At 41.3% G+C, this 23,390-nt stretch overlaps 1 protein-coding gene across 1 annotated transcript; it reads right to left on the reverse strand.

The window, feature by feature from the left end:
- Nucleotides 1-791: 791 nt before the first annotated feature.
- Nucleotides 792-18,502, reverse strand: GTPBP3 (GTP binding protein 3 (mitochondrial); the record flags this gene model as incomplete). Its single annotated transcript, XM_018563357.1, has 6 exons — nt 18,427-18,502; nt 7,285-7,520; nt 6,930-7,016; nt 2,754-2,956; nt 1,726-1,798; nt 792-947 (listed from the first exon to the last, which is right to left on the reverse strand). Coding segments are annotated over exons 1-6 (796 nt in total), but the record flags the coding sequence as incomplete, so codon positions are not given.
- Nucleotides 18,503-23,390: the final 4,888 nt, after the last annotated feature.

Genomic DNA, 23,390 nt, shown 5'->3' on the forward strand with positions numbered 1-23,390 from the left:
AGAAATCACTGCATTATACATGCCTGGACTGACCGTGGCAATTACTGATATAGCTAGGTCAACATATCTCAAATGAACAGAGAAATATGCATACCAATGGAGACTAGTCCAATTAAGCTCATTATCCTTGGAGCTCTGAGCTGCATCAGCAATAGACAAGTTTACAAACAAGCTGTGCTTCTGCTGCTTTGTCAAAGTGAGATTAGTATTTTAACCAAAAGTTACATGCTGTACAAGAACAGATATCATTGTTTAAATAAAGTACTGGTTAATAATAAATTAGTGATTAATGTCCATAGTTTCAGGAGGAGTCTTTAAGAAAATACATATATGGGTAATAAAGAAGGAAGCCGTTTTCTAGCCAAAAATTCAGATGTTATCATGTGTGTGCATATGTTAGAAACTGCTCCGGACAGCAAGTGGTTAAAAGAAATTTTTTTCTTACCTTAGTAAATAAGCTGAAGCTGTGCTTATTTCTATCATTCAATTGTGAAAGGAAAAACCCATTTTGTAATTTGCAAAGTGAATTTTCACTAAGGTAAGGGAAAGTTCCCTTGCAATGTGAAAATTCGCTTTGCAAAATGAACATGCTCTACTCTTTTTTTTGTCACCCTTTCCCATTGCTGTTGGGTCATTGCTATGATGGGTTGCCTCACTGTCCAATAGGGATGTGCAGGAGGTAGGAAGGAAGTGCTGAACAATTGTCTGTCAAAGTTTCACAGCATTTAAAGAACACAGTTTTGTTTTTATATTAAATATTTTATCCCCCCCCTCCAGCCAAAAAAACTGACCAGGGTACTCACTTATTACATTAAGCAGACTACTCTTCCCCGCATTGGTTGCTCCTGCTAGAACCACCTGCACTCCATCTCTCAGTCTCTCTCCTCGGCGGTTGTCCTTGAGATGATCCTCCAGCTCTTTCTGAAGTTTTTCCACTTCTTCATCAACTGACAATTCAGATGAGTTACATTAAAGACTTTCTCAAACAGACCTTACTACTCATCTTATTTCTGCAATTGCATTTTGTTATTTGCACCACTTTATAGCTTGACCAACAGCATTACATAACATGGTGGCACTTTATGAATGAACAATATACAAGTAAATGTTAAACGGCATATTTAATTTAAAGACAACCCACAGTTTAAAGGTAAAATATTGAACAAAAATATGCAAGGTCTAGGAGTTGCACTTAAGCAATAGAAAGCAGTCAAACATAAGTGTGCTATGGAAAAGATGACTACGTTTTATAAGCAACGAACTACAGATTAAAATTATACTGCATGAAAAAAATTGTTAGGAGATTACAGTACTGTCCAGGTGTGCTACTGGACTGTATAGGTCATCATCTGAAAACTTTTCAAGTGTTGATAGCAAGAAAATTCAAATTTTTTTTATCATAGGACCCACATGTTTACATTTGTATATGTTAATATACTGTATATTACTGTATTTTAGATGCATATCTAGTGGAAAATCAGATTAAAAAATGGGGGGTTAGCTGACCCCTGCATGTAAAAGCTGATCCGACTTGGCAGACTGGTACAACAGTGGTTTGTCTGGTTAAAATAAATTATACATGTTCATAATGTTGTGTATTATTTGACTCATATAGTACTGTACTTAGCCCACTTCCTTGATGCTAAATATGATAACACTAACATATGTGCCATACCCTTTGTACACAATATATTACAATAACATAGACAGAATTCTTGTGGATACCTGCAGGCAGAACACCTTCTTCAATGTTGTCATCCTCACTAAAATCTATAAAGGCTTCAACATGAGCCAATGCCTGATTAAGAAAGGAAAAGACACAAAAAATATTAAACCAAGTTCAGCATGGCAAGATAGAGGTCTGTGTATAAAAAGCTTTTATAAAGTACAAATGTACAAATTGTTATAGCCTCATGATCAATAGAGTTAGCAACCAGTAGGATTAACTTGTCCATGCAACAATAACCAAATGCAAGGTGGAATCTGATTCCATGCTATGGGCAAGAACAGTGCTGCATTTAACACTTTGGTATTTAAGCCTATGATGGTTTCTCATAACATAAGAAAATTATGGGAACGTAATGTATAAGAAAATTATGCAAATTAAATCAGGGTGGCTCAAAATGAGTAAATAAGTGTTTCTGTATTTTCTTTGACTAGGGAAAGAGCACAAAGAGCGTAGCAGTCTTTCTACAGCGGTTGGACACCCACTATTGAGTCAGATCTACAGCACTGAAATCAGCAGGGAGAATGAGCATTGAGATTCAGGACCATTGTTATCCTTGTTTAACAGTAACAGTGGTACACCCCTAGCACAAATAGTAAGGAGGAATAGATCAAAATACTGCATGTACACCACTGTGACCATTGATTGTGGATCGTGCTGGGTACCAGAAGTCATCTGACCCGTTCAAGGATGGGCAGATATTTTCCCACTCTTCATTGCTGAAATCATATCTACCTGTCTATGTCTATGCAGAAACAAACTGAGCTTATCTTGACAGTTATTAATACCTGATATAAAGATGATATACAAATGACCACTAAAAGGAACAATTATAACTCTTAACAGATATAAATCACATCATGGAACATTACAAAAAAGCAATGTGAAAGCTATGTCAAAATGACGTTCAAATAAATGTCATCATAATAAAACAAAATGTGTATTCTTTCAATATACATAGTAGTTTCCTTTTAAGCAGAGAATGCAATAAAATCAAAGACGACACAGGAACAAGTACATTTCTAACCCGGATTAATCGATGACTCCATCTCTGATATAGTTGTCCAAGCTCTCCAGACATCTGCCGTAAAGCTTGCCGCCTTTGAATTTCAGTCTCTGCATGGATAAGATCCCCCAGACCTTCTACTTCAGTTAGATCCAGCTTTCCATTTTGAAAAGCCCTCTTTGTAAATTCGCCTGGCTCTGCAGGACGAAGTGTTTTTAGATGTCCTTGGGAGGAAAAAAAAGTTACAGTTTGATTTTGAATACTTTGCCTACATCAATGTACTTGCTGCTTTCATAACTCCATAAAAACGTAGATGTAGCGGGGCCAGTTCATTGGTAGCAATATACAATCTTCATCAAGGGAACCACAGGTATTATCTTGTTGCCATGTCTAGGCAATGTTGCAGTTCAGAATAAATTAGATTTTGCTAGCTTTTTCTATTTCTGCAATGCAAATTAAATTTACCCAGTTTGTACATTTGCAATGAATACACTAAAACATGCAAGGGTATAATTTTCAAATGGAAACCAACCTGATAGAATAGTAACATTCTTAATACACTTTCAGCTTCACTGAACAAAAAGTTCTTATTGTTAATTCTGAAGTGCAAAAGTGCAACTGATCAGAATCTGTCATGTACTGGTCTGACTTCACTAGGTAAATTCTGACTGGCTACTGTGAGTTACTGCACTTAAAAGGAGAACTATGGGGTTAGGGCTTTTCCCCATAGTTCTCCTAGAAGTAACAGGAGGACACAAACTAGCGTCCTCCCGTTAACTAAAGCTCAGTATACAGCGAGCTACAGCTTGCAGTATACTGAGACGCCACAGCCGGAACGGATCCCGACAATTATGTCTGGATCCACCCAGCTGCGTGAGTGACAGCTGGCTCTGCCTATCTAGAGGCAGAGCCAGCTGTACCCGCCCCCTCCCCCGTCTGTTCCGCCAGCCAGCGCTGGAAGATCGGATAGGGGAGGGGGGGAATCCCTGCAGGGAGCTGTGAGTGACAGTCACGGCTCTCTGCAGGGATAGATCGAGAAGTGAGCGAGCGCCGCTATGTGTTCGGTCACTTCCCGATCTACTGAGCCGACCTGTGACAGTTTCATTGTCACAGGTCGGCTCAGATTATGAGGCTGAGTGGAAATCACTCACCTCATAATTCTCCTTTAAAGCAGATTTAAACTGTTTAGAGATCAGCAAAAAATGTCTGACTGCATCAACAGTCTGTGAGCCGGTTTAAATCAGGTAAGCTTAATGCCTCAATTTTGTGGGAAAGTAGTACCTAGAGCAGGGGCGCCCACAAATTTTCGTCTGGAGATCTACTTTTCAAATGACGAGCTCAATGAGATCTACCAACGAAAAAAACACCTGCATTTAGGGGCGGGAGGGGGGCGTGGCAGTGCATTGAAGTAAATGGCACCGCAGCCAGGCTACACAGGTAGGCCCCTCGCCCACAGTGCGATCGCCTGCATTAGGGCCTGTGATCCAGTCTAGTGCGATCTGCAAAAATTCTGCGAGCACTATTTTTGCAGATCGCACTGGACCGGAATGCAGGCACAAATGTGCCTGCGTTCCGGTGCGGGTGATCGCACTGTGGGCGATGCCATTGACTTCAATAAAGCCCCACATCCCCTCCCGCACCTGAACGCAGGGAGTCGGCCGACTTACATTCCAGTGCGCCCTAGAGGTCCCGGCGTCCTGTCCTCCCGTGGTGCTCGTGTGGCCGACATTGCACATGGGGAGAGGTGTCCTGCCCCTTTTCCATCTGCAGCGTCTGACACATTCAGCTGGCAGCCACATGAGCACCACGGGAGCATAGCCGTAGCCAGCTCCTTTTGCACCTGAGTCAAGAAAAAAAAAAAATTTTTTTCATTTTTTTTTAACTATTTTTAGTTTATTTTCATTATTTCTTTTTAATGAATTTTAATTTGTGTTATTTTTAATTTTTTTTTAACTTTGGGGATGGGGCTTTGGGGAAATATCAGGGGTCTAAAACAGTCCTCAATCTCTTTTTCTGCAGCCGCTATTCTAAATGAATGGAAAGCACAGAGGCTTCCCATTCATTCAGAAACTATTTACTATCAAGCAGTATGCCCTCCCCCGCCGGCTGCAGGTTCCTTCACTTCTTCTCTGATCCCCGCTGCATTCAGATGGGGAGAGCAGCGGGGATCCAGAGAAGCCCCACTGGGGGAGGAGAGACATCGCGATCTACCAGTGATCACTACGTGATCGACTGGTAGATATCGATCGACCTTGTAGGCACCCCTGACCTAGAGCATGATCATAGACAAAGAGCAGTGGGACCTGTGTCCCTCAATAAACTCTAAGACAATGATTTCCTGGTACAAAAATCCCATCTTTCTCATCTATTGAAGGACACAGGAATTTAGAGATTAGAAATTTACAGGAATTTAGAGATTATTAGGACATCCATACAAAGTACAACTGAGGGGTAGGCAGGAGCAAAATCGACAATGGGCCCGCAGAAAAACATAATTAGAGGCTGCCTGCAGTTCAAAGAGCTGCCTGAAGGTGCTTATGCCCAAAACTGGCATGAAGCCTGAACATCCACCCCTCAAAGAGCATGCAAAGCAAGCACTTTTTGCATGCAGTTCTGCAGTCCAACATTTTAACCAAAGAGTCCTCCTCATGTTCACAATTAGGAGACTGATATGGGATATGAGACAGGAGACCTCTAACAACCTATCCATGCAGTAGTTTAAGGCTAAATTCACACTATAGTGTGGAATTGTGTTTTGGGTTTCCTGCGGCAGAAACCTACAAATTCCTGTGGAATATAATGGTATATGGGATTCCTGAATTGTAGGTTGAATTCGTAGGTTCCTGCCGCAGGAATTCCAAAACGCACATCCACATATAGTGTGAATGAACCCTAAGACTGCAGGCATGAGCTCCAAGCGCTCTATAAGCAAGATCAGCTTGAACAATAACCAGATTCCTTCTTCTGGCCTTAGCCCAGTCAACTATAGTTTGGTAGACTAGTGTCATGTTCAAGACAGGTTGCAAAGTAGGGCCTGACAGACAAAATAGTTTTAGAAAAGGGCCTCCGATTGTGAGGGGGTCCTTAAACCCAGGAATATCCTTCACAGGGATCACCAAGGCTTTATTAAAAGGGGATACTGCCAGATACACAGCAGGGGCAGTTCACTTTTTAACAACATCCTCCTGAAATAGGTACAGGGCTGCCAGCTGTTTTAAAGTAGTGAACAGGTTTTCAGGGTTCTCCCAGTCTCCTCAAGGGATGACTGCAAACAGCGGGTGCACAGCAAAGGTCTGGCAGTCTTGGGGTCCTAAAGTAGCCTAGATTGGGGACAGCACTTGTAGCAGCTGCAGGCTGATCCTCAAGATTTAAAGTAGAGCGAATTCAGAAACAAAAGTTGTTCTTTGAACTCAATTTCCCCATGGAATGCAAAGGGGTGGGGAGATTAATGGTACCACAATTAACCCTGTCTGTACTGTGGTGACAAATCTCATTATCAGTTGTAAAACAAAATTTGAACACCACCTGCCCTGAAAAATGTTTAAAGATCTAGGCGCATTGAATGTTAATGAGAGGGAGCTCAGTCTGTCCCTAGTCTTTGGTACAGTCAGAGCTTCCTGTTACTGAAATTGAAAAACTTGCAAAGGCCTGCTACACAAAACAAATGTAAAACAATTATTTTTAGATATCATGTGTGAATATTGAACACAAACATATTGGGGGGGGGTTTCTTCATTTTGACTTTAAAAGTGGAAATACACTTTAAGCTATAGCCATTCTCTTTGTATGAAGCCAACAAAAACCCTTCTGCTTAAGTTAGTCTGAAACAAAGGCATTCAAATTCTCCGGTCTTAATTATTTGGAATGGTTGATATAGACCAGTAGGGTCAGAGCGTACTCGTAAAGCACAGATTGATATGACGTCAGTGCTGACCTTGTTCACAGGTCTACACTATGCAAGCTAAATACATGAGATTTTAGTTATTAAGCATTTTTACTGGGTACATGTATCTGGCTGCATTTGTTAGTATTTTTTTGTATTTGTTAGTCATTTTGTCTTATAAATTCATACTTTACCTTGAAAAAGGTAATAGACCATGCAAACTTGAGCATAATATGAACAATTACTGGAAAATAAGCAGCAAATAAATTATCACAACCACTGAAAGTAAATGTGTATTTCCATAAAAATCCTACCCAGAGCTTGTAGTATGCCACCGACCACAGCTGGTCCACCATGTACATGGTATTCACAGCAATCTTCTCCTGTGAAGCTGCGTGGACCTAATAAAAGAATAGGTTAAAATAACAGCAGTATAATAAAAAAGTCAGATAACATATTAGGTGCAAGAATAATGCAGTCTTCTAAATCTTCACATTATGTGATTCTATAAGTGTTGCAGGGGGGAGTACCAGTCTAAGTGCCATTCCTTATTTTCCAAAAATAATTCACTTGGAGTAACCCTTTTCCTTCAAATTACAATTAAGCCCCTATACCTATATTAGCTGCAGTAGTCATGTCTGTAAAATGACAGCACAGGCATTTGCTCACCTGAAAACCACACCACCAGTCCCCTGTCTAATAGCTCCCCAGAGTTTGGACACATAATCGATGCAAGTGTGACTTGCCGCGGAATAGGTAATATCTGCAATTTAGTTAAAAGATGCAGTGCCTCCTGACTGGCAGGGCCACTGGTTCGAATCACTGCCACACCACATTTTCCATGGCCAGAGGACAGGGCAAATATAGTATCTCTCGAATCATGATGTCTCCACTTTTTCAGAGACCTGTAAAACACAAGATAAAATTAGTTATTATATTTGTTCAATAATAACATTTTTATTGCTTCGCTCCAAAACAACCTTTTCAGATACAAAACAAAAGTGAACATACAAAACAGCATGTATCTGGCTTACCTAAGCCATAAAACTTTGACAGCACAGTGTGATGTGTGTTTGTATTTTGTGTGTAACAAAGCAGAACTGCAGGCTAATTATTAAAAATTTAGTTATATAATCATTCAATGTATTCATAAAATACTGCTAGTATAACAACCTGAAGTCTATTCTTATACAAAATTTTGCCCAATAGAATTTAGTATGTGCCAGGACTAAAACTGGCCATACACCTTGCGGCCTCTTTCACATGGCATTCCAATCAGATCAGCCTTGTCAGGTGGATCTATACAGAAACCCAATGTAACTCTATGGGCAGCCAGATGTAAACGGACATGCGTCCAACTGCCCATGGGTCCAGTTAGGTCTTGTGAAGGAAGAAAAAACTGAATGGACACGGATGTCAAAAAAGTGACATCCATTCTGTACTGCTCTAATGGTCAAGAGGGCAAGTTGTATGAGGGGCCGCTTCCATGGGAGTGCGGAGACCCCACAGTACTATTATGGTATGTTTTTTTTTGTCTGTTTGTTAATTTCAACTTACAGGGTCGCTGTCCCTTTAAGAAGACTCTGCAGCCTCGTGAGGAATTTGGGGCGGGAAATCCTCTTCTGGAAGCTTCTCCAGAAGCAGAATTTCTCTTGGATCAGTGTCCAGTTGGCTGACCACAGCACAAGCAAGATTTGGCTATAATACATAGAGCTATAATACTTGGCTGGCTGTGCTTGGGGTTTAGACATGAAGATGCTGATCCGGAGAGTCTTGGAGAAAGCCCAGAGCACCAGCGGAGAGGATTGGCTACACCAGTGGCTCGAAGCGACCGAAGAGTCTTCTCAGCATCCAGCGGAGGAAGAAGTACCTCCGTCCAACCTCCGTTCACTGGTTGATGTTAACAAAAATTAATACAATTTCTTGTCTGCTACAGCAGAGGACTGAAAGAAAGATGCTATTCAATTCTTTATTTGTAAACAAAGTGGTGGGATACAGAGATAATTCACATCGTATCTGGGCCACATGGCCGCACATTAAACCAAGGCAATGAACAAAAAAGAAAGATGCTAAATGTACACTAAGCAAGTTGAAAAACTGATGGTCCAGATGCTTAATATTTAAGCTCGCCAGTAAAATCTTAAAAACATGGATTTTCGGAACGTTTGCTCAATTTTCTAATAGTTAATGGGGTCAAATCAATGATTGTTTTCGAGTGCAGTGGCGAAACAGTGTATGGCAATCTTCACTTACACAATGGTATCCGAGTTGCAGCTGCAAAGGTACAGGCAAAGTAGCACCAAAAGTGCAAATACATCTACTGACAACTGACTAATAACTGCAGGACATACACTGCTATCTTTAAGTCAAATGTTGATAACTTCTCCTTACAACAATAAAGCAATTTACTTGTGGTAGACCTGTACTAAGCAACATAACTACCAAATATTGGATGCTAGAAATAAATGTATTAATTTCTGCAAAGGTATTAAAAACAGGTTAGTGAAAATGCATACAGTAACATAACACATTCTACTCTGTTAAAATAATTAGTGTGCCATCACTTCGAATTGCTTCTGCAGAATGTTTTGCCCTTAGAAAGATATGTGTAGCCAACAGAATAACATAGAATTGCCATTGTATAGATAATGTGTATAATTAGCAGTTGTAAAGTACATGGCTAGAATTTATTAACAAAATAGCCAAGCGTTTGCATAGAAACGTTTGTTAACCTGCTGACTATGTTTATTGTTTTATTTAAATTATTAATGTTTACTACATGAAAAAGCCTATGGTATTAATATTAATGATTTACTAAAATATATGTTTTAATAATTAACAACAAAAACCATTAGCATCAATTTGCTACATACATGTCAATCAGAATGTAACACAATCAGAGACTATTAGATGGATTGATTTCAAATGAATAGTTTATATAATTGTCAGTTATAACTGCTAACCTCCTCGAGTTAAGAGTAAGATTAATAACTTTAGGCAGTTATAACTTATTGATAAACCAAAATAGCATTCCTGGCTGATGCTCAAATCTCACAGAGATGATTGTTACTAAAGTGGGTACTCATTGGGGATGATTTATAAACCTACAGCTCAATTCAGAAGAATTTGAAAAGCCCAAGTATCTACTAGTGTAACTCATGAGAATTTCCAGTTGTTCCAATTAATTTTTCAAGTTCTATGAAATAAGGTTTATATTATTTTCTACTTTGTCACATTAAAAACTCATAAGACCTTGAAAAAGCTAAGATTGTTTGAGTGTTACTTTAGACTGCAGCGGGAGGTCTTGCTTGCAAAAGATTTTCATATTGCTAGTAAGAACAATGCCCCATGCTTTACCAGTATTTAAAACCCTGCAAGATTCATCAAAATTTTCCAGTATGGTCAGGACCTAAAGGAAAGACTCGTGATGTGGTTTCTACTCATGCAGAAGATCTTTGGAGACTGGCATCTGACAGTGTACCCAATTACACAAATAATAAGGGATTGTTTTTCAGAATCCACTGACACCAATGCTGGGTGTTTATTGCTGCACCCACTGGCACCAGTGGTTAGGGTTTACTGTGGAATCCACTGACACCAATGCTGGGGTTTATTTCTGCACCTATTGACACCAATGCTGGGTGGTTATTGCTGCACCTATTGACACCCATACTGGGGTATGTTGATGCACCTATTGACGTCAATACTGGGGTTTATTGCTGCAGCTATTGACACCAATGCTCGGGGTTTATTTTTGCATCCACAGACACCAGGGATGAGGGTTCATTGCTGCACGACATTGACAACAATGCTTGGGGTTTATTGTTGCATTCACAGACACAAAAGATGAGGGTTCATTGCTGCACCCATTGACACCAATGCTGGGGGATATCACTACATCCAGTAGGAAGGGTTTGGGGATAGGAGAAGGCAGGAGGGCACAATCCATCCATCCAAGCTCTGGTTGCAATTTACATAACAGTGCACCTCATGTTTTGGGGCTAAGAAAGCAATGATCATATGTGCAGGCAATTAGAGACAAAAGTATACATTATTGCACATAAATGGATTTACATAAAGCTGTTCTTTTTCACATGTTTTTACATACGCAACAAATATTACAGTTCCCCTTTAACAAATCGCATATACTCTGATCAGAGAAGCACAGAATATATAATGCAGTCAAGCATAGATAATTTTTTCAATCTGCCAAATTCCTTGTTCAGTTTAATTTCTGTGTGGCACTATGTCTCCTGTAATATGACCTTATATTTTTTCAAGGAAGTCAATCAGACCTGACATACTTCAGCAGCTCTTATTAGCTTCTGAAGATCGCATTAACTGTACTGCTGCTCGAGACATAGATAATCATAGTAACAAAAAGTTTTCCAAAGTCTATCTGGAAGAAATGGGTTAAATCACTCCAATTCCCCGACCAGCTTAAGCTCAAAAAAGGTTTAATCTATCACTGGGAGAATTTACACATTCAAATGCTTATCTATGTCCTTAAGCCCTGAAAGAGATATTTCCTTAACCTTCCACTGAATCATCATTTCCTTAATCCCAGCCCTTCATCCTACCATAAAACATTAAAAGGGATTAGTACCAGAAACCTATATTTCCCCCTGTTTCTAGGCATATATTACACTCAAACAATCTGTAGTGTATCAAACGAGTATAGACAAAAAGCGCAGAGGACAATCACTCCTCAGAAGGGTATAATGATGTGCACACTGCAGGATGCTGCCCCACTTCAGCCAGGGGGGCTGTGGTATCTAGAAAAAAAAGCACAAAGAGGGGGGCGCCTTTCCTAGTGCAGATGCGTTTTATTCAAATAAACAATATAAAAAAAGGTAAACAATAAAAAGGGGTACTCGCAAGAGTAAATGGATAAACATCATGGGACTGTAAGCCAGAATGAGGCAAGTGGAAATCAGCAAAGCAGTTCCTATGTGCCGGTATAGAGATCTGCGTTGACGCGTTTCGTCAGAACATCGGAAACACGGCAACGCAGATATCTTCACTGGCACATAGGAACTGCTTTGCTGATTTCCACTTGTCTTATTCTGACTTACAGTCCCATGATTTTTGGTTATTTACTCTTGTGAATACCCCTTTTTATTGTTTACCTGTATTTGAATAAAACTTATCTGCACTAGGAAAGGCACCCCCGTCTTTGTGCTTTAATCTTTGAAGAAAAAGTCTGAAATAATCAATGCATTCTTGGTTATAAACATTTCAATATACTTTCTTTATTATCGTCAAGAGTAGACTATAACATTATGCTTTTAGTAAGGTAAATATTATATATTGAAACTTTTCATTTTTATTTCCAGCCGGCAAGCGGAGTTTTATGCTGCATTGCACATTACCTTCCAGGCTGTTACCTACTGTACTCTGTTATTTACAGAGCTCAGTTATGCAAGCTCTAAATTATACATACAACCAAATGAGTCATGGGAGCGATTTACCCCCACACCACACACTTGCTGCCTGCTTTGTTCAGATGAGGGCATATGGAGATTCAATTAGTGAGAGACTTTCTAAAATTAAGCAGCTACTGCTGTGCTCTTTATTTGGAAAACCCATAATGCTCTACGATACTGTATTATTGGTACAGCCTGTGTTAGAAGAGGATTTCTAAAACAAAAATATTAATAGTAAAAACAGATAAAAAATATTTTTGATGGGTTTCGATGGGTTACAAGACGAAGAATTAAATGTGAAGGGTTTTAAAAAAAGTTCTCACACCTAGTGAGGTCTATGATAGAGGTGCACCGAAATGAAAATGTCAATAGCGAAACGAAACCGAAATTAAAAAAAAATGTCAGGCCTAAACCTTTTTTAAAAATGTTGAATATATTATTTATTTTTCATAAATTTTCTAATTTTTTTGTATTTTATTTTTTTAAATATTTTTATTTTTTCACTTTATTTTAAAGGGGCTACGGGGAAATATTAGGGGTCTGAATAGACCACAGATATTTCCCTTTTAAAATAGGAAAAGAGATAGAGGACACAGAGTCCTAAATCTCTTTCTGCAGCCCCTGTTATAAATGAACAGGAAGCCTCTATATTGAGTGTTCCTGTTCATTCGTAACTTGAGGACAGAGTTTGTTTACTATAACCACAATCATGAATGAACAGGAGGTAGGTGATGTAGATCACTTCCCAATCATTGATAATTGAGAATATAGTAAAACACACTATTTTTAAAACACACTAAATGTAAAAAAAATGTAAGATACCTGTCACGTACATTAAGGGAGTCTGAAATGTCGAGGGCGGCCTCTCTCACTTCTCTGGTCATGGGGCACCTGAATGGGCACAAGAGCGCCAGGGCACAGAGGGGCAGGAGTGCCAGTAGTAGCTGAATCCGATGAGCAGGAGCAGCAGACAAGGATAGCAGGGTAGTCAGGACAGGCCGAGGTCATCAACGTGCAAGCAACGTGGTACAGAGGATGAGGCAGGAGGATGGTCTGGAACAAGCCGAGGGTCAATCACTGGAGAGAAGCAGAAAGGTCAAAGCCAAGCCAGGTCAAGATAACAGGAACACTTCAGGAACAGGATACAGGAACACAGGGAAGCTGACGATATGACAGCAAAGAAGGTTTGTTAGTCACAGCCTTATATAGCCCCGAGGGCGCCAAAAACTCAAACAACACGTCGGCGCGTGTGACGCGGACGCTGGCTTCCTGACATTGCCCCTTCCCAATGGGCAGCCTCCGGATGCCTATCAGGGATCTCTTGTCAGGATGATTCCGGATAAAAGGTATGCATCAGTCTCTTAGCATGAACAGCGGACTTCGGCTCCCATGAATTATCCTCAGGTCCATACCCCTTCCATTTAATCAAGAACTGAGTCACCTCTCTCCATTTCCTGCAATCCACAATAGATTCCACCTCAAACTTCTGTTCGCCATACACCATAACAGGCTCCGGAACCGCAGGGGAGCGATCACGGAACGAGTTGGCAACATCTTTCTTTAAGAGGGAGACGTGAAACACTGGATGGATTCTGTACGTAGCCGGGAGGGTCAGCTTGTAGGCCACAGAATTGATCTTACTTTCCACAGAAAAAGGACCGATAAACTTTGGACCTAATTTTTTAGAAGGACAGGCCAGTTTCAGATTGGCCATAGACAGCCAAACACGGTCCCCTTGATTTAGGTTCAGATCTCCCCTCCGGCCTTTATCAAAGTATTTCTTGCCGTCACCCACAGCCTTGAAAATAGCATCCTGTAATACGCGGTTGTTGACAGTGAGAAATTCCAGTGTATTCTGAACTGCCGGCAATGCGGAAGCGGGCAAGGTAAGTGGAAGAAAGGCCGGGTGAAATCCATAATTGGAAAAAAAAAGGAGATTGCTTGGATGAGGAGTGAACCAAATTATTATAAGCGAATTCCGCCAAGGAAAGTAGCGAAGACCTATCCTCCTGGGAAAACAACGCAGGTATTGCTCCAACGTCTGGTTCGTCCTCTCAGTCTGTCCATTGGATTGTGGGTGATAAGCGGAAGACAGGCATAATTGAATTCCCAGTGCTTGACATAAGGCCCTCCAAAACCGAGAGGTAAATTGCACCCCTCTATCAGACACACGGGTGGCAGGGAGGCCATGAAGTCTCACAATATCCCAAACATGCGTGCAGTTTCAACTGCCGATGGAAAACTCTGGATCGGTGAGAAATGGGCCATTTTAGAGAAACGATCCACCACCACGAACACTCGCGTGTAGCGTTCTGAGGGGGGAAGTTCCACAATAAAGTCCATGGAGATGTCCTTCCATGGTCTATTAGGGACAGGTAATGACTGCAGTAATCCCCAGGCCTTGGAGTGACTCCCTTTATTCCATAGACACACAAAGCAAGAATTGATATACTTGCGGCAATCAGTCCGTACGTTGGGCCACCAAAAATAACGCTGGACCAAAATCCACAGTTTTATGAAGGCCAAAATGCCCCACCAAAGGAGCGTCATGACAAGCCTTTAATATCTCCGTGGGAAGCCCCTGAGGTACAAAAATTCTCCCCTCATGCAACAACAGGCCATCAGCTTCAGATACATCCATATTGTAAGGGGCAGACTCCGTAGAAGTCGCCTGTCGAATCCGAGAGATGAGATCCGGTTGGAGCAGCAGAAAATTGCCAGCCTGCAGGATCGTATCTGGTTCAGTAGCCGGCTCGCAATCAGGAAATACACGAGACAATGCGTCGGGTTTAACGTTTTTGGAACCCGGGCGATAGGTAACGTGGAACAGGAATCTCGAAAAGAACAACGCCCATCTCGCCTGCTGGGAATTCAAACGTTTAGCTGACCTCAGGTATTCCAAGTTTTTATGGTCCGTAAATATCAAGATTGGTTGTGCAGCCCCTTCCAATAGATAGCGCCACTCCTCCAGTGCAAGCTTGATAGCCAGTAACTCACGATCACCCACATTATAATTCCTTTCCGCCAGGCTACGTTTGCGAGAAAAGAAGGCAACAGGATGCCATAGTGACTTTGGACCTTGCCTCTGAGAGAGCACTGCACCAGCTGCGGTTTCCGATGCGTCCACCTCCAAGACGAATGGCAATGCGGGTTCTGGATGTCTGAGGATGGGCGCAGACGTGAATAGCCCCTTCAGTTCTGTGAAGGCAATTTGAGCTGCATCCGTCCATTGAAAACGGGGCTGTGTTCTGGATCAGCTGCGTGATGGGAGCTATAATGCCCGAAATTCTTTTGATAAACTTTCTGTAAAAATTGGCAAAGCCCACAAAGCGTTGCACCCCTTTCTTGTCCTTGGGGGATGGCCATTCCAGAACTGCGGACACCTTTTGAGGGTCCATAGCAACACCTGCAGTCGAGATCACAAAGCCCAGAAATCGAATGGTCTGTCTCTCTAGCTCACATTTCTCAATTTTTGCAAAGAGTCCAAAAAGTCGGTCTAGCCAGGACCCCTCTTACATGCTGTCGATGCTGCATCAGAGAGGAAGAAAAAATAAGGATATCATCCAGATACACTATCAAAAATTGGTCAAGAAAGTCCCGGAAAATATTGTTTACCAGGTGCTGAAAAGTTTTTTGTCTTTGTCTTTTTTGTCTTTGTGTAGATATTTTCTATGCCTCATTTGTTTGAAGGCTCATATATGTGACTCATTTATATATGTTTCAATTTATTAGATTTGTATGATTATTAGCTCGGCACAATATTGTTTTTCACATTTTCCAGATATTTAGTTATATCCTTAGTGCTTGGTAGCTCTTATTTCCACATTACACTTACTGGCGCTGATCACCTTTATTGTTTATTTAATTAGACAAGGTTTTGAAAGCTGTCTGAACAATTGTCCCCCTAAAGAATAGTTAGGCGGTGTTTTCTGATTGCACCACAAAACACGTGACTAGTTCCTGGCCAGAAAAAGGCGATACTTAATTTAGGTCTGTGGAAAGTGTAAAGGAAAGGTGTAATTCCCCTGCCCCTACTCTTAATATTACAGACTTCATATGCAGCCATAGTAGCAACCTACAGTGCAGTAGGTGTCCTTTTGACAACCATCGATGTACCAGTGTAGTGTAGTACTACCAGTGTAGTATAAAGGCTTGTCCATCAAGATTCTTTTGCAACCTGCAACACAGCTGGCCTCTTCTTGACTAGAGCACATGGGTGCATTGTTCACAAAGTATATTATCTTGCCTGTCAACAAGTAAAGGTCAATATACTCTATGGAAGCTTTAGGTGCACACATGGTAATCAAAGGGATGCCAGCCGCACTGCAAGATGCAACAGACATCTGTGCAGTGCCCAGCCAGTGTCTGTATTTAAGGCCTATTTTTATTATATTGATTTGTGAGGTGGGTTAGCAGGCGGTATTCTCATTTTTCATCTTAAAACATGTAATTTAAGTTGTGTCCTTTGCATGTCCAGGATGTCCATGACAATTGACCCTTGGAAAACAAAAGGAGCGCTACTACTTGAAAGAGATCATAGAAGTATATTTGAAACGTATGGTGATGGGTGTGGAAAAGGAATCACTCACTGTTGGGATGGTGACAGTAATTGCCATCCTGATGAAGATTGGGATTGTGGTCCTGTTCTGTAAAGTGTGTTTCTTTTATTCAATGTTGTATGGAGACTTGGTCCATGAATGAAGATGATATTCAGTGGGTCAGTGGTTGCTGAATGAAAATTGATTTGTATGTGCGGCTGTCACTTGCGCTGAGCGATCCTGTGATGTTGTGGTGGAAACAGCTCAGCTGGCCAGACTGAGCCGTGACGGCTACTCGAGTGAAGCTCATGCCATCGGGCACACAGGAGTGATGTGCCGCTATTGATAAAATATAGTCGGGGAGGAGGGAAGTACAAAGGGGGTGCAAAGTAGAGCTGCAGCTAACGATTATTTTCAAAATCGATTAGTTAGCCGATTATTGAGTTCGATTAATCGGTTAATCGGATAAAATAAAACATTTTAAATGGCTCTAGTGATGGGACTACTAGTTTGTATTGAGATTGCAGTCCATCACAGGAGCAAGCTTGGAGCGGTGGAAGTAAAAAAAAAAAAAAAAGTGTGGTGTACAATATAGTGAAATGAAAAGTATAACATTATACAGCAATGAATGCAGAATGGCACCGGCTATAGAGGACTACAAAACCCAGCAATTGTACATTATAGCTGGTGGTATTCTAGTCCTGGTATACTATTGCTGGGTTTTCTAGTCCTCTATAACTAGTGGTATTCGGCATTGCACCACTGTATAATGTATTATTGCTGGGTTTTGTAGTCCTCCATAGCTGGTGGTATTCCGCATTGCGCTGTATAATGTATTATTGCTGGGATTTGTAGTCCTCTATACAGCGCAATGCAGAAAACCACCAGCTATATTGAAATACAACAAATCCCAGCAATACATTATACATACAGTGTATGATGTATTGCTGGTATTTGTAGTCCTCTATAGCTGATGGTATAATATACAGCACAATGTACCATCAGCTATAGAGGAATACAAATCCCAGCAATACATTATAGAGCACCATGTGGGGGAAAGTGCAGGCTTACCTGAGCAGTCTTCCAGCAACTTGCTTCTGAGATCGGTCCTGTCTATCGGCGGCTGTCATCCCACCACACCTGCTCCTCCTTACTTCTCCCCGGGTCCCTGTGCCGATCGTGGATGTGGGCGGGCAGTGAGAAGGTGCAGCGTGTGGATCGTGGATGCGGGCCGGTCTGGCAGCAGCGAGCATGAGGTGGGGAGGAGGTGCGGCGCGCAGCGTGTGTGGAGCTGTGAACAGGGCCAACTAATTGGAAGCCGATTAATCGATGATTGAAAAAGTTGACAACTTTTTCAATAATCGATTATAATCGATTATGTCGATTAGTTGTTGCAGCCCTAGTGCAAAGAGACCATACACATGTAATGGTAAAAAAGGCAAGGAGGCTACGCTATGCCTCTTCGTCAAGCCAACAGGGTACGAATTGTGCAGAAGAACTGGAGGGACTGGGAGATTTTTTCAAAATGACAGGTGGGAGGAGTAAATGGACGGGTTGACAGATGATTGGAAAGAGCTTACGGGGAGGCTGTTCATTAGGCTCTTGGGCTCAGCAGCAGCTTCAAATACACTTCTGTGATCTCTTTCAGGTAGTAGCGCTCCTTTTGTTTTCCAATTGTTTTTCAGGGCTCCTGTTAAAGAAGACAGTACACCAATTTCTTCCACTAACATCTTCTCCACCAGTAGTGCGCTTAACACACTTTTTGTTTGTTTCTTGATGACAATTGACCCTGCCTATATAAGCTTAAGTCATATCTCTGGGTATTGAAACACCAGCATTACACTCACCTTGATGCAAAAGTCTTCATGCACCTTCTTAAACTCCACATTGCTGCACACTTAACGATGACTACAATCCATCTGCAAATTAATTTAGAAGAAATAAGTCATAAACTTCAAGTAATCCATGATGGACTACAAACTCATGTTTAGTTTACTAATTTGTAGTGAGATTGTAGTCCATCAGGGAGATCATGGAGTGGTGACTACAACACACACAGGGACCAGGGGGAACAAAAGTAACCACCCTACTAATGAAAGGACAGTGTCAGCGGCAATTTTTCTTTTTAAAGCATTTTTAAGATTTAACTTCTGAGTTTAGTATCATTTTAACATTACAGGGTTCTTCCCAGGGCTTTTTTGCCAAGCGCGCCACTTGGCTTTTTTTTTAGCCTACTGCCAGGCAAGCAAGTTGCTCCCTCTATCGTGATCTATGGCTTCACCTGCCTTATTTGTGAGCCTGGGACGACAGTAGAGAGATTCAGAATGGAGAGAGGTGGCAATCAGAGTACTGTATTAAATGAACTCAGAAGTGCCCATAGCTCGGGATTAACAAATCTGACGGTATTGGCCAGGCATCATACATATCAGGGACCCTGCATCCAAGATCTGTATGGGCTGGAGGCAAAAGAGGCATTAAAAGGAGAATTATGAGGCAAGTGATTTTCCCTCAGCCTCATAATCTGAGCCGACCTGTGACAATGAAACTGTCACAGGTCGGCTCAGTAGATTGGGAAGTGAGCGAACACATACCGGCACTCGCTCACTTCTCGATCTATCCCTGCAGAGAGCCGTTACTGTCACTCACGGCTCTATGCAGGGATCCCCCCCCCGTCCGATCCTTCAGCGCTGACTGGCGGAACGGACGGGGGAGGGTACAGCTGGCTCTGCCTCTAGATAGGCAGAACCCAGATCTACCTGTATCCTGATGTCTCAGTTTAGAGAACCCAGCACTACCGCAATACAATTACAAAAGGGGTTGAGCCTCCTGTGATATAAATTAAGATAAGCAAGGTATGCACATCTAATCTCTGCTCCATATTGAATCAACTGCTGTCTGTCTATAACAACATAACTGCAACTTTTTATCCTGTTGTACGTTTGATGCCCACTTTATTGACATTTACTCACTTTCCTGTTGTTTGTTTAACCAGTTGAAGTCCGCGGTATAACACCCCCTTCCCATCCAGGCCATTTTTCAGTATTCAGCACTGCAGTACTTTGACTGACATTATCAACGGGCGGACGGCAACTGGTTGAAAGGCAACTTTATCTTTATGGCCTGTCTATATATTCTCTTAGTGTGAAAACTTTGCTTTTGATCCCTGTGTCTTTTATAATTTTCTAATTGATTAATTAGTATGCACCCCCTCCCCATAGTCCTATAAATTTGGATGTGCCAGGGGGCATAGGCACTTTGCAATGTCCATGTTATGCAAAGTGTCTATGTTTTAACAAGTGTATGGATAAAGCACTTAAAAAAAGGTACAATTATAGAGCAGCAGTGCTCCTGACAGACTCCAAGTAATCCTGTTTACCCCATCCACATATCTGTTTTAAAATCTGATATCTACTTTCCTTTCTTAATGTGTGTTTCCTTCCATTGCTTCTCACAATTGTGGCTTCTCTGCATAAACTCAATTTTTCTTTTACACCCCCACCTCTCCACCCAACAGATTATACATTTCCCCTTCTCTCCTACCCTCTCCCTATTACTGCACACATCACCTCCTGCTCATTTTGAATCCACATGCTAGGGTTACCTCCTGAACACTGGGGCATGTTCGCTCATATAAAACTCAATCTCATCTCACTTTACTCACACTGACTATCTCTCCCAATCCAGGCCCTCTGTTTTCTAATATTCACCCTCCAAATCAGCACTACATCTACATTTTCTCTAGCAGCAGCCGCTGCAATCCACGCACCCTGATTTCTATTCCCCCGCTTCCTAGAACCAGTCCTTCCTTCTCATGCTCTGTCTGTAAAAAACTAAATCGCTGTGCATGATCTTCTCAACTCCAATTCCTTTAACATGCAGTTACTGAAACCTGGCTTCAGGAATCTGACTCTACCTCCCCTGCTGCCCTCTCCCGTGGTGGCTTCCACTGGACACACTCACCCAGACCCAGTGGACAGAAGGAGGTGGAATGGGAATCCTTCTATCCTCACAATACACTTTAAGTTCTCTAGAGATGTAAATAAACTAAACTTGCTTTTTAAAATTGTATTACAAATGGAATAACAAGGACTGTATATGTTAATAATATTTCAACTATACATGAGAACAGGTAACCACCCCCTTTCCCTCAAAAGCAACAAAACAAGCAAGAAACCATCAACATAAAAGATAATCAGATTTGCCTCTTAGCGCCAATAGCAAATAAAAAGGTAAGTAACTGGGATTATTTGTGCCAGTATGATATGGACATTGGTGGGTGTAAATTCAACCTCAATATTTAAGCTCCATAGTGGAGGTTTAGCTTTGGAGTGGTGCTTTAAAAAAATGAATTGGCCGGGAAGCCAACTCCATGCTCCCTGGTGACAAAGGAGCATGAAGTCGGCTTCCTGATACCATAAGTTCCTGCGTCAGGATAGGCATCGGAAGTATTTGGGCGAGTACGAGTACTCGCCCAAATACTCGGTATAGGCACCAATACCGATACCAGTATCGGCATCGGTGCATCCCTAGAAGAAAGCCATTTACAGTTTCGGCCTGACAAATTCTGCTTTGCGCGGTACTGCAATGCCATGCGTTTCAGTGCAGTGCGATTGCAAAAAAAATTGTGCGTGCAATTTTATTCTGCAGTAAACTTTATGTTTCTAACACTCTATTTGTGTATTTTAAATAAAAGATGGGTTGGGGGTTTTTTATCCGATTAATTGAAAAAATAAATTGGCCAACTAATCGATTATGAAAATAATCATTACTTGCAGCCCTAAAAACATCATTACAGAAATAGCCATTGGGGCCCACTAATCTCTGTGTACCAAGACAATACAATCCAAGTGGCTTGGTGGAAAAGAATCATAGTAATTTGTGAATGGGGAAGGAATTAATGGATCAGCAGCAGTTGATTCATTCATTCATACATACAGACTAATTTTTTTTTCAACCCTTTCACTGTCCCTCCTTTCCCAAACTCCCAATCTCCATCTGCATTGTGACCTGAAGGGTAAATATACATCTCCCTTATCCTGCACATTAACCCTTTCATCTTAATCTTGCCACTGTATGCAACCTGTACATTGACTCCATCACCTGATGCCTCTGTAAATGACCTAATGTGCTGTATCTAGTTCAAACTCCATTATTTAATCCTCTCAATATCAGCATGATTCTAATTTCCAAAAAATGTCAGCAGAAAATTAGATCACCAAGGGGTGGGAATTCTCCAACACGGAGATTACATAGGAATTAGACCCAGGACATCAAAAGGCAGACAGGGGAGGGGGAACCACAAAAAGTATAATATTTTAAAAAAATAAAATGAAGAAGGATTCTACAGTGCTTCTTTAGGGTTTGTTCACACCATTGCTGTTGAACTTTATTTTTCTGCACACATATACATGTAAAGGGTGAACAGGGCACTTAGAAAACAATTGTTTCCTATGTGCCCTGTATACATGTTTGGTGGTGTGCATAAACACGCAGCTCAATAGACACCGTGTGAACATGCTCCAAGCATGCATTTTACCAGGTGTTGCTGTGCTTTACTGCAATTTAGTGCCTGTATTGCTACAATACAGCACACTGTAATGTGAATATAGCCTTTACATGTGTGTTTGCATTCAGAGAGAAAGTAAACTACATACGAAACATAGTAGCAGCAGCATTTTTTGTGTGCCCTATGCTGTATCTGTAACATGTATTAAGTCTACGATTGCTACTCACTTGTTTCTGTCCGATGTCCTCTATGCAGGAAACAGTACAGGCACTGTAGACACATGATCAGTGAGAATGTGCTTCTTCCATGTGCTGACTACAAACCCCATGGTGCATTGCAGCCACTTCCTTGTTGATAGGCCCTCCCCTGCCCCTGGCCATGAAGACACAATGCACTGCTACCGTAAGTAGTGTGACAAGCATTTGGCTGCAGTGATCACAGCAGGATCATGATAAGCAGTGTGCTGCTCTAATCTCTTCACAACATTTACACTGACCACGCATATTTCATGGCTCATCCCCCAGGGTTGTGTGCGAGCGTTCTTTTATCATACATTGAAAATCACTGATATAGGACGCTTTGCAGCAAAAACATCTATATGCATGTTTTATTATGTTCATAGAAATGTATGTGCATGTTTGCCCTCCTGTATATGTATATAGAATATAGCTTACTATATATTGCTAAGCTCTATAATGCATAGCCTACTATATATTGCTGAGCTTTATAATGCATAGCTTACTATATATTGCTAAGCTTTATCATGCATAGCTTACTATATATTGCTAAGCTTTATCATGCGTAGCTTACTATATATTGCTAAGCTCTATAATGCATAGCTTACTATAAATTGCTAAGCTCTATAATGCATAGTTTACTATATATTGCTAAGCTCTATAATGCATATCGGTAAAAAATAAGTCAAGTCAACTGGACGTGCTGTATTTTTCTTGAATCCAGTTGCCTTGACTTTTTTGTCCAGTTGACTTGACTTACAATATAAAGCTTGCTATATATTGGTAAGCCCTGTAATGCAAAGCTTACTATATATTGCTAAGCTTTATATTGCAAAGCTTACTATATACAGGTAAGCTCTATAATGCATAGCTTACTATATGTTGCTAAGCTCTATAATGCATAGCTTAATATGGGGTCTATTCACTAAGCTGCCGAGGGCAGCCGAGTGAATGACCGATCTGAAGTGAAGTGAGCCGAACACTGTTCGGCTATTCACCTCAGGCTGGTACGGCTGATTTCAGCCGTACACCGACTAAAATCAGCCGTACATCGGCTTGCTTCACGTGG

Source organism: Nanorana parkeri, unplaced genomic scaffold (assembly GCF_000935625.1).
Source record: "Nanorana parkeri isolate BGI_ZX_2015 unplaced genomic scaffold, ASM93562v1 scaffold659, whole genome shotgun sequence".
In the NCBI taxonomy this organism is placed as follows: Eukaryota; Metazoa; Chordata; class Amphibia; order Anura; family Dicroglossidae; genus Nanorana; species Nanorana parkeri.